This window comes from Macaca thibetana, chromosome 20, assembly GCF_024542745.1.
Source record: "Macaca thibetana thibetana isolate TM-01 chromosome 20, ASM2454274v1, whole genome shotgun sequence".
Lineage (NCBI taxonomy): Eukaryota > Metazoa > Chordata > Mammalia > Primates > Cercopithecidae > Macaca > Macaca thibetana.
In genome coordinates, this window is record NC_065597.1 from 74090291 (window position 1) to 74105524 (window position 15234).

The following is a 15234-nucleotide window of genomic DNA, read 5'->3' on the forward strand; positions in this document are numbered from 1 at the left end:
CTCAGGGAATCAGGTACACACCAACCGCTTCAGCCCAGAAACAGTCCGGGACGGGCACGTGTGAGGAAGCAAAAAGGCTGAAGATTCCTCAGCAGATACTGACCCTGCGTTCAACACAGCTGATGAGAACGGGGGCATTTCCACTTCCAAGGAACACACGATCGAGGCACCAACACTAACCACGAAATACAGGGACGCGGGCGAGGACCTCTCTTTCCCAGAGATGGGGAAATGGCTTCAAAGTCGCACTGATGCCCCCACCCTGAGGTGCAGATCACGCAAGGATCCGTGGCCGTTTTCTCCTGTGGGAATTGGTCTAGCGAATCCCTTGAGTTCACGCTAGTTTGTAAAAACTCTGCCAAAGAACAAAACCACCCACGACAAACACCCCAACTGAAGGCACTTGGTGGCAGAGAACTTCCCACTCTTCCTCCTCAGCCCACCCCTTTCTACTCAAGAAGCCCAAACCCCCAAAGACCTCTTCTCGGGCTCCAGAGAACCCCGCTGCCCAGGGGTCTGTCCGCCCGCAGGCCACGCGCGACCCAGGCAAAACCAACTCGGCCCCCGGAGTGAACTCGCCCGCTCGCCGGGCTCCACTCCCAAGACGCCGACCGAGCACGGGCACGCGCTCTTCGCCGCCGAAAGGACCGACGCCGTCCCGATTTTACCCTAAGGGCCAACGAGCACGGGGATGGCCTCCTTTTCGCGAGAACCTCCAACCAGACTGGACCGTTCTCGGAGGCGCAGTCTCCTCGAGCCCCGTCCCGCTCCGCACCGGCGCGCGTCTCGCGATGGGGACGCAGAAGCCTCCTCGCCCCGAGGCCGGTTCTGGCTGTACCGCGCGCTGTGGGAGCGACGCCTCCCCCGCGCTCTCCCGCGCCGCCCCACAGGACCCCCTGGCCCGGCCTCGCCATGACAGCCCCAGCGCCCAGCTTTGGTCACCTTTTTCATCAACGCCGGGCGGCAGCCTGGCTTCCCGGGGCCTCCCCGGGTGCCCGCAGAACCAGCCGGGCCGGGCAGCCCCGGCCCCCGAGCACCGGCTGCAGTGAGGCGGCGACGCCTGGCTGGTCGTCCGCCTTGGGAGCGACTGGCCGAGCGGCGCTAGCCCCGGCACGTCCCTTCCGCGGGCCGGCGCGCAGTTGAGGGGGCTGCGGGCGCCGATACTGCCGCAGTTCAGCCTAGTAAAGCCGGCCCGCCGCGCTCAGCAGCAGTTCCGGCTACGGCGGCCGGTGGGGGCCGCACGGACGGCGCGCGGGGGCGGGGCCGGGGCGCGCGGGCGCGCGGGGCGAGGCGACGAGCGCGGGGGCGAGCACGCCCAAGGTTTCTTAGGGCGCGTCTCCGCAAAACGGCGCCCCCATTGGCTAGGTCTGGGCGGGCGCGCTCGCCCGGTGGGCGTAGGGGGCGAGCCCACGGCGCGAGTACTGTTGTGACGCCAGTCTCGCGACCTTGCGGACTGTGCGTCTCTTCGGATTGGTGGACAGGCAGCCAATAGGCCAGGGCCCGTGCTGTGATTGGCCGCAGCCGTGTTGACGGATACATGAGAAGGAAACGCCGTGGTAACTCCGAGTGTGGAATCGGGCGCGAACCTGAGTTCTGAGGAGAAGTGTGGAAGCGCGTCCGAGGCAGTTTCGCGCACCCTTTCCTGAGTGGGGTGTGTGCTTCTGCGCTACGTTAGCGTGGCCGAGCGGTGCTGGGCACTTGGTCATTTTCTTCATAGCAACAAAGCAGAGGGGTGTTTTTCAAATTCTAGTGTTTTTTTTTTTTTTCTTTTTCTTTTTTTGAGACGGAGTCTCGCTCTGTCGCCCAGGCTGGAGTGCAGTGGCGCGATCTCGGCTCACTGCAAGCTCCGCCTCCCGGGGCTCAGGCGATCCTTCTTCCTCAGCCTCCTGTAGCTGAGACTACAGGCGCCACCGCACCAGGCTAATTTTTGTAGTTTTTTAGAGACGGAATCTCGCCATGTTGCCCAGGCTGGTCTCGAACTCCTGGGCTCCAACGATCCGCCCGCCCCGGCCTCCCAAGCGCTGGAAGCCCAGGCGCGAGCCCCGCGCCCGGCCGCCAGCTGCTTTCTGGGGGGCGCTCCCTGCCTTGCTCCGTTCTGTGGAGTCCGGGGCCCGGCAATGGACACAGGCCCTCAGTCACCCAACAGCTCAGGACACTGCCGAGCGCATCGACTTTCCCAGAAACGCCTGACCCACGCCCTCCACTCCCAGACTAGAAAAGCGGAGCCCAGCGAAGGCCTGGGCTGAGACCGCCCGGCGCTGGAAAGGCCCCGCCTCGGGATGCACGGGAGGGGAACACGCCCAGGAGGGGAGGATGCCGCGGTCGATTGGGGCTGTGACAGCGCGCCCTCAATACGATGGGGACCCGGACGCCGGCCCTGCGCCGCCGTCTCTCCTAAAAAAAGCTCGTCCGGCTTCTCTCTTGCAGAACGGAATAACCCGGCCCCCGGCGCTCAGACCTCGGAGCCGCACGTGCGTGCCCGATCGCCTTCGGCTCTTTCCGGCCGCTCGGGGCGCTTCGGGCGTCCTCGGGGCCGCCTCGCTCACCTTCGGCTATTTCCGCGTTCCTGGCGCGCCGTTGTCCCGGCAACGCGCGGCGGCTCAGCGGCCTGGCGGAGGTGAGTGGCCTTAAGGGCTAGGGCGGCCGACCCAGGTCCTTAGGAGCCAGGCAGGGGTTTGGGGCCGAGGATCTGACCGGTGGCGGGCGTCGGGACCCTCCTGTCTCCTCCCACGATCCCGTCGCCGCCGAGTCCCCGCGGCCCCTCGCGAGTCCCTTCGAGGGTCCCATCGAGGCTGGGGCGGGCTTGGCGCGGGGTCCAGGTCGCCCGTAGGATGATGGCTGTCGCCCCCGCACGGCCTCGAATCGCGGCTGATTCCGGTCGCTGGGAGAGTCCCTTTGGAATGGGCGGGGTGGGGAGGTGGGCGGCGCCATCACACACCCCAGATGAAGCGGGACTAACGAGAGGAGCAAAAAAAAAAACATTCTATGCTTGGTCACACGCTGGGTCGGTTCTGAGGGTCGCGTTGCATCAAACCGCCAGCGCATGGCTTCTCGATACCGTCCGCTGGTATGCAACGAGGACCCTGCGCAGACCGGAGGCTCTGCATTGTGGCCTGGAGAGCGAGGCTTTGTAGGGTGGTCCCGGGTGCCTGCCCCTGAGAGTCCACCGTGGAGCCCCGTCCAGGGGTTCCCTACTCGGCGTCACAGAGGAGGAAGGCTACTCAAAGCCCTGTGACCCCGTGCCGCTTAGCTGAATGGGCTTAACAGATTCTTTCCAAAAGCTGGTTTAATGGAGGCACTTGTAGAGGCTCTGGAGACGCTGGACGCCTAAAAGTGAGAGGAGTACATCAGTTAGAATAAATACAGTTTTTCTCTGGTTCCCCAAAGTTGATACATTTCCCAGTTGTATGTTCCGGAGACTGGGACTTTGTTTCAAGGAAAGGAAGGGTACTCGTTTCCGAGCTAACGCTATTGCAGATTGTCATCAAGTACGTAACTATTTTATTGGTAGCCATCTCTCCTCCTTGTGTCAACTTTTATAAATTATACTGATAATACTCATTTTGGGAACTTGTTAAAATGCAGGTGAAAGGAACTATGAAGAATTATATTAATGCATTGTGTAAAAATGGAACTCATTCAGTCAGGCCTGCAACCCGTTTCTTATATTAATAACACAACAGGAAGAATCTCTCTCCTTGCTAATACGCAGCTTCATCCGCGCAGGGCCTGTTCTGTGCAAGGCACTGTTCTAAGAAGCTGGGAATACTGGGTGCCTCCGGCTCTCTGGGAAAGATAATATGGGGGGCAGTGTGTGAGCAACTAAACTCACATTTACAGTAAAGTCTAAGTGCAGCCACGGAGAAGCCCAGCGTTGTGTGGGGACACTGGGCAAGAAGCACAGGACAAAGGCAAAGCCATCAAGCCCTGAGAACTCCCTTACCCAAAGCCGGGCGGGAACCTTGAAAAACCCCAGGCAGGAAAGAAAGTAATTAGGACCATTTGCCTTCATAGTTAGTACAAAGTGTTGTACTAACGTATCACTCATTTTTCAGAGAAATATTTTCACAGAGTAAACTTGTTAGATACTAATTTCCCATACCCCAGGATTTGTAACCTTGGCTGGCTGCAACATGTTAAAACTCTTTTTTTTTTTTTCCAAAACAGAGTTTCGCTCTGTTGCCCAGGCTGGAGTGCAGTGGTGAGATCTTGGCTCACTGCAACCTCTGCCTCCTGGATTCAAGCGATTCTTGTGCCTCAGCCTCCTGAGTAGGTGGGATTATAGGCAGGCACCACCACACCCAGCTAATTTTTGTATTTTTTAGTAGAGACGAGGTTTCACCATGTTGTCCAGGATGGTCTCGATCTTCTGACCTCGTGATCCACCCACCTCAGCCTCCCAAAGTGCTGGCATTACAGGTGTGAGTCACCGCGCCCGGCCAAAACTCATTTTAAGAGGCAGTTCCAGCTACTTGGGAGACTGAGGCAGGAGGATCACTTGAGCCTAGGAGTTCAAGGCTACAGTGAGCCATGATCACACCACTGCTCTCCAGCCTGGGAGCCCTGTCTCTAAACAAAATACATATTTTTTAATTTAAAGGTTTCTTTCGCTGTTTTAAATTGCCCAGGTTTTGATCTGAATGTGTGTTTGTTTGTTGTTTGGGTTTCTTTTTTTTTTTTAATTTATTTTTTGAGACAGAGTCTTGTTCTGTTGCCAGGCTGGAGTGCAGTGGGGTGATCTCAGCTCACTGCAATCTCTGCCTCCCAGGTTCAAGCGATTCTTCTGTCTCAGACTCCAGAGTAGCTGGGATTACAGGCGTGCACCACCACAACTGGCTAATTTTTTGTATTTTTAGTAGACGGCGGCGGGGGCGGCGGTGCATGTTCTCCATTTTGCTCAGGCTGGTCTTGAACTCCTGAGCTCACACAATCTGCCCGCCTCGGCCTCCCAAATTGCTAGGATTACAGGCATGAGCCACCGCACCCATCCTGAATAATTTTAAATGGTGGCAAACATGTCTACAAATATGCTCTTCTCTGCCAGTTAACTTCTCCAAATTGACTGAGGTGTAAAAAAGTGAGAGTAACCAGACTGTCACTTCATGTATCACCCTAACCTTCCTGAAAAGGGACAATATGTATATCTTTTCCAGATCTGAGAGGAAGAATGAGAGCGATTAGTTCACTAAGTTCACGTAACTGATCAACCTCAACTTCTCACAGCTGCTGCAGCTGTGCGTTCTTGACTCTCTAATGGAGGAAGCCTTCTGTCTTCTACCACCTGTGAGTCAGAGGTAGAGGACAGTCTGATTTTATGCTTTACTGGAAATTAAGTACTGGTTTTTTTCTGTACCAATACTCTCTTCTGGAGCAGTTTGCTTTTATTTTGTTTGAAAATGTTGTTTAAAAGGCAGCAGTGACTAGCAGCTATAATCCCAGCACTTTAAGAGGCCAAGGCAGGAGGATTACCTGAGCTCAGGAGTTCAAGACCAACCTGGGCAACATAGTAAAACTCTGTGTCTACACAAATTATTTAAAAATTAGCTGGCCATGGTAGTGCATGTCTGTAGTCCCAGCTACTTGAGAGACTGAGGTGGGAGGATCACTTGAGCCCAGGAGTTTGAGGCTGCAGTGAGCCGTGATCACACCACTGCACTCCAGCCTGGGTAACAGAGCGAGACTTGGTCTAAAAGGAAAAAAGAGGCAACTACAGAAATAGAACTTGTCCTTATTGTGACTGGAATGAAAGTTACTGAGGATTGCATGTGTAGTCTAGGCTGCAGGCATTTTCTTTCTTTCCTTCTTTGATGGCCATGAGTTGTATTCGTCTCTGTCACACAGCCTGGGTGATTCCGAGTCTAACTACTTCTCGTCTGCATTTCTCCCTGTTGGAGATCTCCTCGCATCAGGTTGTCTGCTCAGTCCACAAGGCATTTTCAAGTTGCCGATGGTCTTCCAATGGTAGCTTTGGGATGCTTCCCTTTTGTGATTCCATGTATAGTCATTTTGTTTGTTTTATTTAAAACTGATTGGACTTGGTCATTTTTTTTCCCTGCAGGTTTCAGCGCTGAGCAGGCCTGAGTTCTGTCATGGCCCTCTATTTTGACCACCAGATAGAAGCCCCAGATGCAGCGGGGTCACCCTCACACATCAGCTGGCACCCTGTCCATCCATTCCTGGCAGTTGCTTACATCAGCACAACCTCAACAGGCAGCGTGGATATTTACCTGGAGCAAGTGAGTGCTCAGAAGCAAGGAGCCTGACTGTGGTAGCTTCGGGCCCACGTTGTTTGTGTTGCTGTTGTTCTCATGTGTGTGTATCTGTGAGTGTGTGCACACGTGTGTGTGCATATGGGTATGTGTGTGCATGTGTGTGTATATGTGTGCATCCCTATGTGCGTGTATGTGTGTTGGTGTGTGTATGTGCATATCTATGTGTGCATCTGTGTATGTGTGTGCATATGGGTGTGTGTGTGCATCTGTATGCGTGTATGTCGGGGGGTGTATGCGTGTGTATGTGTGCCTGTGTGTGTGTGTTCAAACGAACTCTAGGTTATTCATGAAGAAAACAACATCCATCAGGCCGGGCACAGTAGCTCACGCCTGTAATCCCAGCACTTTGTGAAACCAAGGTGGGTGGATGACTTGAGGTTGGGAGTTCGAGACCAGCCTGACCAACGTGGAGAAACCCCATCTCTACTAAAAATACAAAATTAGCCCAGCGTGGTGGCGCGTGCCTGTAATCCCAGCTACTCGGGAGGCTGAGGCAGGAGAATCGCTTGAACCCAGGAGGCGGAGGTTGCAGTGAGCGGAGATCGCACCGTTGCACTCCAGCCTGGGCAACAAAAGCGAAACTCTGTCCCCAAAAATAAAAGAAAGAAAAAGAAAACAACATCATCAGTTTTCACAGATGTCAAAGCCCAGTATTATGAAAGCCCTAGTACGTGGGCAGTTCTTTCACCCTAGCTATTTTGGTGGCTTGGGGACATGTTTAGGAATCCTTAAGGCTCATCAGCATTAAGCCACTATCAGTTCATGGTCACCACCAGAAATGGCCCCACAGTGCTGTTTGTGGATGCTGAGGCATCCTCCTCTGTCAGCACCCTCCTTCATGCTCCACAGTGGCCATTTGGAACTCCAATCGTTTCCACAAACTGGGTGGCTTTAAACAACAGAAAGGTGCTCTGGCAGCTCTGGAGGCCAGAACTCCAAAATCAGGTGTCAGCAGGGCCCGCTGGCTCTGAAGGCTGAGGGGAGAGTCTGCCCTAAGCTGCTGTCCTGCTCCTGCTGTTCCCAGCAAGCCTAGCACTCCCTGGCGGGCAGATGCACTGCTCCAGCCCTGCCTCTGGTGTCATCCGGCCTTCCCTTCTGTGTGTCTGCATCTCTTCTCCTCTTCCTAAAAGGACACCTGGCATATGTAACTAGGGCCTGCTCTAATGACCTCACCTGAGCTTACCCATATCTGCAAAGACCATGTTTCCAAAGGAGGCCACGTCACAAGGACCAGGACTTCCACATATTTTTGTGGGGACACAGTTCACCCCCAACAGAAACTTTCCCCAAACTCCTCAGACTTCCATAACCACCCTCTCAGTGCCCATTGCACCTCCTACTCCACAAAGAAAATGAAGTGCCGGGGGCGGTGGCTCATGCCTGTAATCCCAGCACTTTGGGAGGCTGAGGTGGGCGGATCACGCGGTCAGGAGATCGAGACCATCCTGGCTAACACGGTGAAACCCCGTCTCTACTGAAAATACAAAGAATTAGCCGGGCATGGTGGTGGGCACCTGTAGTCCCAACTACTCAGGAGGCTGAGGCAGGAGAATGGCGTGAACCCGGGAGGCGGAGCTTGCAGTGAGCCGAGGTGGAGCCACTGCACTCCAGCCTGGGAGACAGCGAGACTCCGTCTCAAAAAAAGAAAATGAGGTTTCCTCCTCCACTCACTCTTCTGCAGGCTCCCTGTTGCCACCACAACTCCACCCAAGCAATGACAGTCATCAGTTGCTTCTCGGTGTCACCGCCTGAGTGTTTCAGGGTCCTTGTCTGTACCACATTCCCGTGAAGTCCTCTAGGAAACATGCCTGAGAGCGCAGGGATGGGGTGTTCCCTGCCCGACCTCCATGGCTTTGCCAGCTCTTCCTCCATTTCCAGCCTGTGAACACCATGGCCTTCCTCTCTGTTGGTCAAGGCTTCTCTCTGTTTCTTCCTCCTGTGGTCTGAGCATCCTCAGTGGCTTGCAGTCACACATCTCCTGCCTCGGAGTTCCCTCTGAGCAGTAAGCTTAGAGACCCAGCTGCCTCCCTGACATCTCTAGGATGTTTCAAGGAGATCTCAGACTACACAAGACTGAACTGAAATTGTCCCCCACCCCTCCCCTGCCTCATATCTCTTGCTCACTGAAATGGGTACCTCCTATCTCAATGAAAGGCACCTCCTTTATCCTGGTTTCTAGAACAGGGACCTGGGTGTGACTGTTGACATCTCCCACTCCCCTACCTTGTAACCCGTCACTAGATCCTCCCAGTTTCTCCCCCGGAACCTCTAGCGAGTCTGCCGCTTCTTGCCCTTCCAATCACCCTTCCCTCCTCCAGGCTCCCATCCCCCTCTCCTGGACACCAGTACAACTTCCTACTGCTGCAGCTGTGCCCTCACAGGCCTCCTCTACTGTACTCCACATGGCAGCCAGGCCTGGCCTGTCCTGGCATCACAGATGGAATCACTCCCTGCTTCCGCCTCACCTGCCCCGCACTGCTCTTTGGGTGAACATGGAGTCCCTGATGTGGCCCTCAGCACTCTGCCATCTGTCACATCAGGCTCACCTTCCTTGATGCCGACACAGCCTTCCACGGCCTTCCTCGGCCTTCCAGCCCTGCACGTGCTGTGCCCCCTGCATAGAAGGCACTCCTTCGTCCATTTGCGTAATTAATGCATTAATCCTTCAGGTGAAAGTGGCTAAGCGGCCTCTTCCTCAGGAACTGCCCCCCACACACACATGCCCTTGTGGCCCGGTGCAGCGCTGGTCTGCAGCTTCCTTGTTGCTGGCAGGCTCCTCCGTACACCGGCAGCTATGTGAAGGCTGTGGCACGTTTAGGGCTTAGTCCAGCCCCAGCACCAACCCCAGTTTTGCCCATGTTTTTGGGTAGATTCTCCCTTGCAGGAGCCTATAACATGTATTGTAAATGGGATTTTTTTTTTAAATAAATATTATTAAATTCCAAAGTTATAGCAATTTTAGATAAAATTGTTTAATTTAGAAGATCTGAAGCATACTATTGTAAAACTAGTTAGCAGCATATTTCTGTGCTTCCAGTTGGCACAAGGAAAACTTCAGGATTTCAAAATAACGATCTATCGGACAATGAAGAGATCACAGAAGATGGCTCCTAAGCCCAATGGAACAACTGGGGGCAAACCAAGTTAATCTCTGAAAACACTCATATCTTCCCCAAAGCTGCTGCTTTAGACAATTTTAGAAAACAGCACATGGCCGGGCGCGGTGGCTCACGCCTGTAATCCCAGCACTTTGGGAGGCCAAGGTGGGCAGATCACGAGGTCAGGAGTTTGAGACCAGCCTGGCCAATATGAGGAAACCCTGTGTCTGCTAAATATACAAAAAGTAGCTACCATGCCTGGCTAATTTTTGTATTTTTAGTGGAGACAGAGTTTCACCCAATTGGCCCGGCTGGTCTCGAACTCCTGACTTTGTGATCTACTCGCCTCAGCCTCCCAAAGTGCTGGGATTACAGGCTTGAGCCACCGCGCCCGGCCTAGACAGAAGTTCTTAAAAGTAGCTGTCGCTTTCTGAACTGCGGGATTTTGCCTCTTGTCCAATGCAGGGGGAGTGTGTGCCAGATACACATGTCGAGAGGCCATTCCGAGTTGCTTCCCTGTGCTGGCACCCGACACGGCTGGTGCTGGCTATGGGCTGGGAGACTGGAGAAGTGACAGTGTTTAACAAGCAGGACAAGGAGCAGCACACGATGCCCCCGACACACACAGCCGACATCACCGTGCTCAGCTGGAGCCCCAGTGGAAACTGCCTGCTGTCTGGGGACAGGGTGAGTCAATGCACGTGAGACGCTGTTTTCAGATCTTGGCCTTTTCTGACCACGCTCAAGAGTATGAAAGATAAAAATATGTGAAACGTGTTGTTGCCAAATTCAGTTGATCTTGTCAGATGCAATTGTAGATTTTGTTTTATATTGGAAGGAAGGCTTGATAATTTGCCGCTCTGTGGCAAAGGTGTGTCTGCACCTTTGTAAGTGAACTTTGCTAGGAAACACATTCGTAAAGATGAGATAAGCGCCCAGATTCTGTCACTTTTCCCAAAGCCTGTTTGTCTAGCTCAGGGCTTCTTAACCAGGGTTGATTCTGTCCCCCAGGGGACATGGGGCAGTGTCCAGTCACATTTTCTGTTGTCACAATTTGGGGGGAGAATTCTGCTGGACCCCAGTGGGTGGTGGACGCTGCCCACCATCGCGCAGCATGCAGGACAGACCCACAGCAGAGTGACACAGTGCAGAGCCAACTGAATCACAAATGTATGGCAGAAATGTTTTAATGTGTTTACTTAATTAACCACAGGTAACACATTGACATGTTTCAAGATTCAAAAAGGATAACAGGCATCCAGAGTGAAGACTGAGCCATGTCCTGTCTCCTCAGTCCCCTGGCTGCTGCCTTCCAGCACACACGGCTTCTTACCACCTCTCCTGCTTCTTCAGGCACACACAAATGCATTCTTTCTCTCACTTGAGATTTTGGAGTTTCTACATTATGGGAGGAATTGAAAGAACAGTGCAAGGACACTCATCCACCCTCTGTGTCTATTCGCCAGCCATTCCCACTGCCAGGTCTGCTTTCCCTCTTGCTACATGGGTATTTTTCCTGAGTATTTGTGAGTTTATCACAGATATGATGCTTCAGTCCTGCATATTTAGACGTCACTCTCCTAAGGCCTAGGGCATTCCCTACACAGCCACAGTAGAGTTCTCACACTCTAGGAAATGAAACAGTGACAGTGCTGACATCCAAGATGCAGTTTATATTCACATTTCTCCAGCTGTCCGAGGAATGTCCTTTAGAGCAGGATCCAGTAAAGGCTCATACATTGTATTTCACTGTTATTTCTCTCTAGTCTCTTTTTTTTTTTTTTGTGGCGGAGTCTTGCTGTGTTGCCCAGGCTAGAATGCAGTGGCACATACTCAGCTCACTGCAACTTCTACCTCCTGGGTTCAAGCGATTATCCCGCCTCAGCCTTCTCAGTAGCTAGGATTACAGGCGTGCACCACCACACCCAGCTAATTTTTGGTATGTTTAGTAAAGATGGGGTTTCACCATGTGGGTCAGGCTGGTCTCAAGCTCCTGACGTCAAGAGATCTGCCTGCCTCGGCCTCCCAAAGTGCTGGGATTACAGGCGTGAGCTACAACATCTGGCTAGTTTTATTAAATCAAGAACAATTCCCTGGGCAGTCGATTGGTTAGTCTGCCTGCATTCCTTCCTTTTTTCCTCCCTTTCTTTTTTTTATTTTCTTTTATTTATTTATTTATTTATTTATTTTGTATTGTATTTTTTAGCAGAGACGGGGTTTCACCGTGTTAGCCAGGATGGTCTCGATCTCCTGACCTCGTGATCCGCCCGTCTAGGCCTCCCAAAGTGCTGGGATTACAGGCTTGAGCCACTGCGCCCGGCCCTTTTTTTTATTGTCTTTTTTTGGTCTTTAGTGAAATTGACATTTTGAGGATGTAGACTGGTTGTTTTATAGACTGTCACTCAAGTTGGCTGTGTTTGTCTCCTCATAATACTTTCATTTCAAACATTTTTGGCAGAAATATCGCATAGAGGACATTGTCTTCTGATTTCCTCATTCTTTTTTACATAAGTGGTGGCGTCCTGTGCACACTGTCATGTTTCTTGCTTTTTTCATTTTACGGCGTATCCTGGTGATTCTTCCATATGGGTAAATAGTGAACTTCCTTGTTTTTTTTTTTTTTTTTTTTTTTTTTTTTTTGAGACGGAGTGTTGCTCTGTCACCCAGGCTGGAGTGCTGTGGCCGGATCTCAGCTCACTGCAAGCTCCGCCTCCCGGGTTCACGCCATTCTCCTGCCTCAGCCTCCCGAGTAGCTGGGACTACAGGCGCCCGCCACCTTGCCCGGCTAGTTTTTTTTTTGTATTTTTTAGTAGAGACGGGGTTTCACCGTGTTAGTCAGGATGGTCTCGATCTCCTGACCTCGTGATCCGCCCGTCTCTGCCTCCCAAAGTGCTGGGATTACAGGCTTGAGCCACCGCGCCCGGCCTTCCTTGTTTTCTTTAAGCCGGTTCTTCATTAGATGAATGTTATAATTTATTGAACCGGCCCCTATTGATTAACATTTCGGTGGTTTTCAATCTTTGCTAATTAGACAGTGGAGCAGTGAGTAACCTGGTGCTTTTGCCATTTTGCACATGTATACATTTAGAAAGCACCAAAAAGGGGGTGGACAATGGTGCAGTGAGTAACCTGATGCTTTTGCCATTTCGCACATGTGTACATTTAGAAAACCACCGAGAAGAGGGTAGACAATGGAGCAGTGAGTAACCTGGTGCTTTTGCCATTTCGCACATGTGTACATTTAGAAAAACACTGAGAAGGGGGTGCAGATGGGTCCAGGGCATGCCCTGTGGCTTAGCAGATGCCCAAACCACTGTCCTCGGGGCCTGGACCAGTTCATAGTGCACACCAGCCTCTCCCTAGAGAGTTGCGTCTGAGTAGCAGAACTGCTTAGAAAAGTCGTATCTCGGAGTGTTTTCATCCAGAACAGTTCCCTGGGGGGTCTAAGTGTTTCTTAGAATTCTCATTTATGTTTCTCTTGCTATCAAGGATGAATATCATTTATAGGAGCCATTTGTATTTCTATTTCTGGTCATATTATTTGCCGATTTTTCTTTTTCTTTTTCTTTTTTTTTTTTTTTTTTTGAGATGGAGTCTCGCTCTGTCGCCCAGAGCTGGAATGCAGTGGCCAGATCTCAGCTCACTGCAAGCTCCGCCTCCCGGGTTTACGCCATTCTCCTGCCTCAGCCTCCTGAGTAGCTGGGACTACAGGCGCCTGCCACCTCGCCCGGCTAGTTTTTTGTATTTTTAGTAGAGACAGGGTTTCACTGTGTTAGCCAGGATGGTCTCTGTCTCCTGACCTCGTGATCCGCCTGCCTCGGCCTCCCAAAGTGCTGGGATTACAGGCTTGAGCCACCGCGCCCGGCCATATTTGCCGATTTTTCTATCAGGTTGTTCCCTTTTTCTGGATGACTCTTCCATTTTTCTGTTCAATTCCCACGTAATGACATTGGCCTGTCCCCAGATTTCTACTTCCTTGGTGATCTTTCCTACTTCCTGCAGTGGAATCGTCTGCCAACCCCACATTAGTATAAAATAACTCAGGATCATTGACTTTTGTAATTCTCAGCTTGACTGTATTAAACAACTAAGCCAGGCATGGTAATATGCACCTGTAGTCCCAGCTACCTGGGAGGCCGAGCCAAGAGGATCACTTGAGCCCAGGAGTTTGAGTCTAGCCTGAGCAACATAGCAAGACCCCATCTCTTATAAAAAAAAAAAAAAAAAAAAAAAAAAGAGATAGAAACAGCTAGCAAAATAGATCATCCGGGCATAAAATGAAACCCAGGTATCAGTTGATCAAGTCTTGTGAGTCAGAATATTTAAGAGCAGAAATGCCTAATCCTTCTAAGAAAATCTAAGATTGTGCTGGAATTAATTTAATAATGAGTTCAAGCAGGAAGAGAAGTAATAACGAGGGAACAACACTCGGAACTCCACACCGCAGGGACATCTCTTCCCCAGACGTGATACAAGGGGCTTCCCCTTCGCTCTTCCAACAGAAACCCTGTTGTGGTTACCAGTGGAATCAGCCCAGACCAGCTGAAGTTAGAAGTGCACTTAACCTGAGGCCACTGGGGTATCCCACAGTCTCCCAGGAGAACACGGCCAGGTTAGGACGGCCTGCTCCTGCTCCCTGTCCCAAGTCCAGACTCAGGGAGGGGCCCCAAAGTCCAGCTCGGGCCAAGTGCCCACAGTGCACCAATCAGCAGTAACCAGGGAGGCGGGCGATCCCTAGAAAGGGATATCCCACTAAGCGTCCTCAGAAGTCCCATCAGTAGAGAAGAGAAGAGCATGTTAAAGGGGCCAGGCCACTCATGCTTTCTCGGGAGCTCCTGCGAAGCCAAGTCTGAGGGTCAAGTAAACCCTCACCTGATTCACACCCTGATGTGGGGCCAGCCAGCCTTTAGCAAAGCGTCTTACCAGTGACGTGCCGCTGCAGAACCAGCACTTTAACTCATGCTTTGATACCATGATGCGCCCCCAAGACGCTCATCCACGCACGTCACTTTCCCGTTAGTCCCTTAGTCTACTTAACTCTGGCTCTTCACAAGGAGAAGCTGGTTTCTCACCTTTGGGGTAGCTTTTCTTTAGGGTCTGACTGTATAAAATTATACTGTGTGAAATAATGTAGAATTCACAGATGGTGGAGAGACGCCCCTCAAGAGTGGTGAGAGGTGCAAAAAATGAAGGCGGAGAAGACCCAAGGCTGGACCCCAGGGCAGCTCAATGCTAGAGTCAGGGGTGAGGAGCAGAGGGTGCAGCGAGGAGGTAGAGGTGCCTCAGGCTCGGTTCTACATCTTGTACTTCATGCTCATATTCCAGGATCGTTGGGCAGAAACCTAAGGATCAGGAATATTTGATTCATTGTGTCCTATGACTTCCCTTCCCCTGAGTTGGTGGAAGTTGAGCTCTTGATAGTAGACACCCGTCCCTCTCTCAGACAGAAGGTTTACTTTCATCAACCTGAGCAAAGATCTCTGCTTTTGGGTGCAGGCGCTCTAAACATTTGCGTCCAATAACCTCTTCCCCCAGAGCAGCAGCCTAGAAACATGGACATTCCAGGTGGCAGCCTAGAAACATGGACATCAGCCTGTCTGATGAGGTTCAGAATGCTGGTTAAGTGGTCAGCTAGAAGCTTGTGTGTGCTAATAAAGATCTCTAAAGTCACTTGTGCAAAAAAACAAAACAAAAAACTAGCAGATGACACGTGAAGGGCACAGGAATGAATGCCCCTGAAGATGTGGTATACATAAAATGCTTTGCAGACACGGGAGCCACTGCAGTCCTCAGCTCCAGGGAGGAGGCTGGGAGGGGGATGGGGGATCATTCATTTTCATTTCTATCGTTAAGTGGGGCTTTTT

General features: G+C 52.0%; 3 protein-coding genes across 4 annotated transcripts in view; 1 reads left to right on the plus strand and 2 right to left on the minus strand.

Annotated features, from left to right (window-relative positions):
* CRAMP1 (cramped chromatin regulator homolog 1) overlaps positions 1-1017 on the minus strand; it is a 65890-nt gene extending 64873 nt beyond the window's left edge. Inside the window, exon 1 of the mRNA XM_050774193.1 lies at positions 943-1017. The gene's annotated coding sequence lies outside the window, so the exon portion shown is untranslated. The remainder of the gene's footprint in view (positions 1-942) is intronic.
* Positions 1-15234, minus strand: part of JPT2 (Jupiter microtubule associated homolog 2) — a 179718-nt gene that overhangs the window by 86971 nt on the left and 77513 nt on the right. The window lies entirely within an intron of this gene.
* The window catches only part of IFT140 (intraflagellar transport 140), a 107375-nt gene continuing 93693 nt past the window's right edge, over positions 1553-15234 (plus strand). For both annotated transcript variants that reach the window (XM_050774167.1, XM_050774168.1), the window contains exons 1-4: positions 1553-1651; positions 2428-2617; positions 6059-6236; positions 9836-10057. In XM_050774167.1, coding sequence (XP_050630124.1) covers positions 6090-6236; positions 9836-10057 — 369 coding nt within the window. In that variant the 5' untranslated portion in view covers positions 1553-1651; positions 2428-2617; positions 6059-6089. The remainder of the gene's footprint in view (positions 1652-2427; positions 2618-6058; positions 6237-9835; positions 10058-15234) is intronic.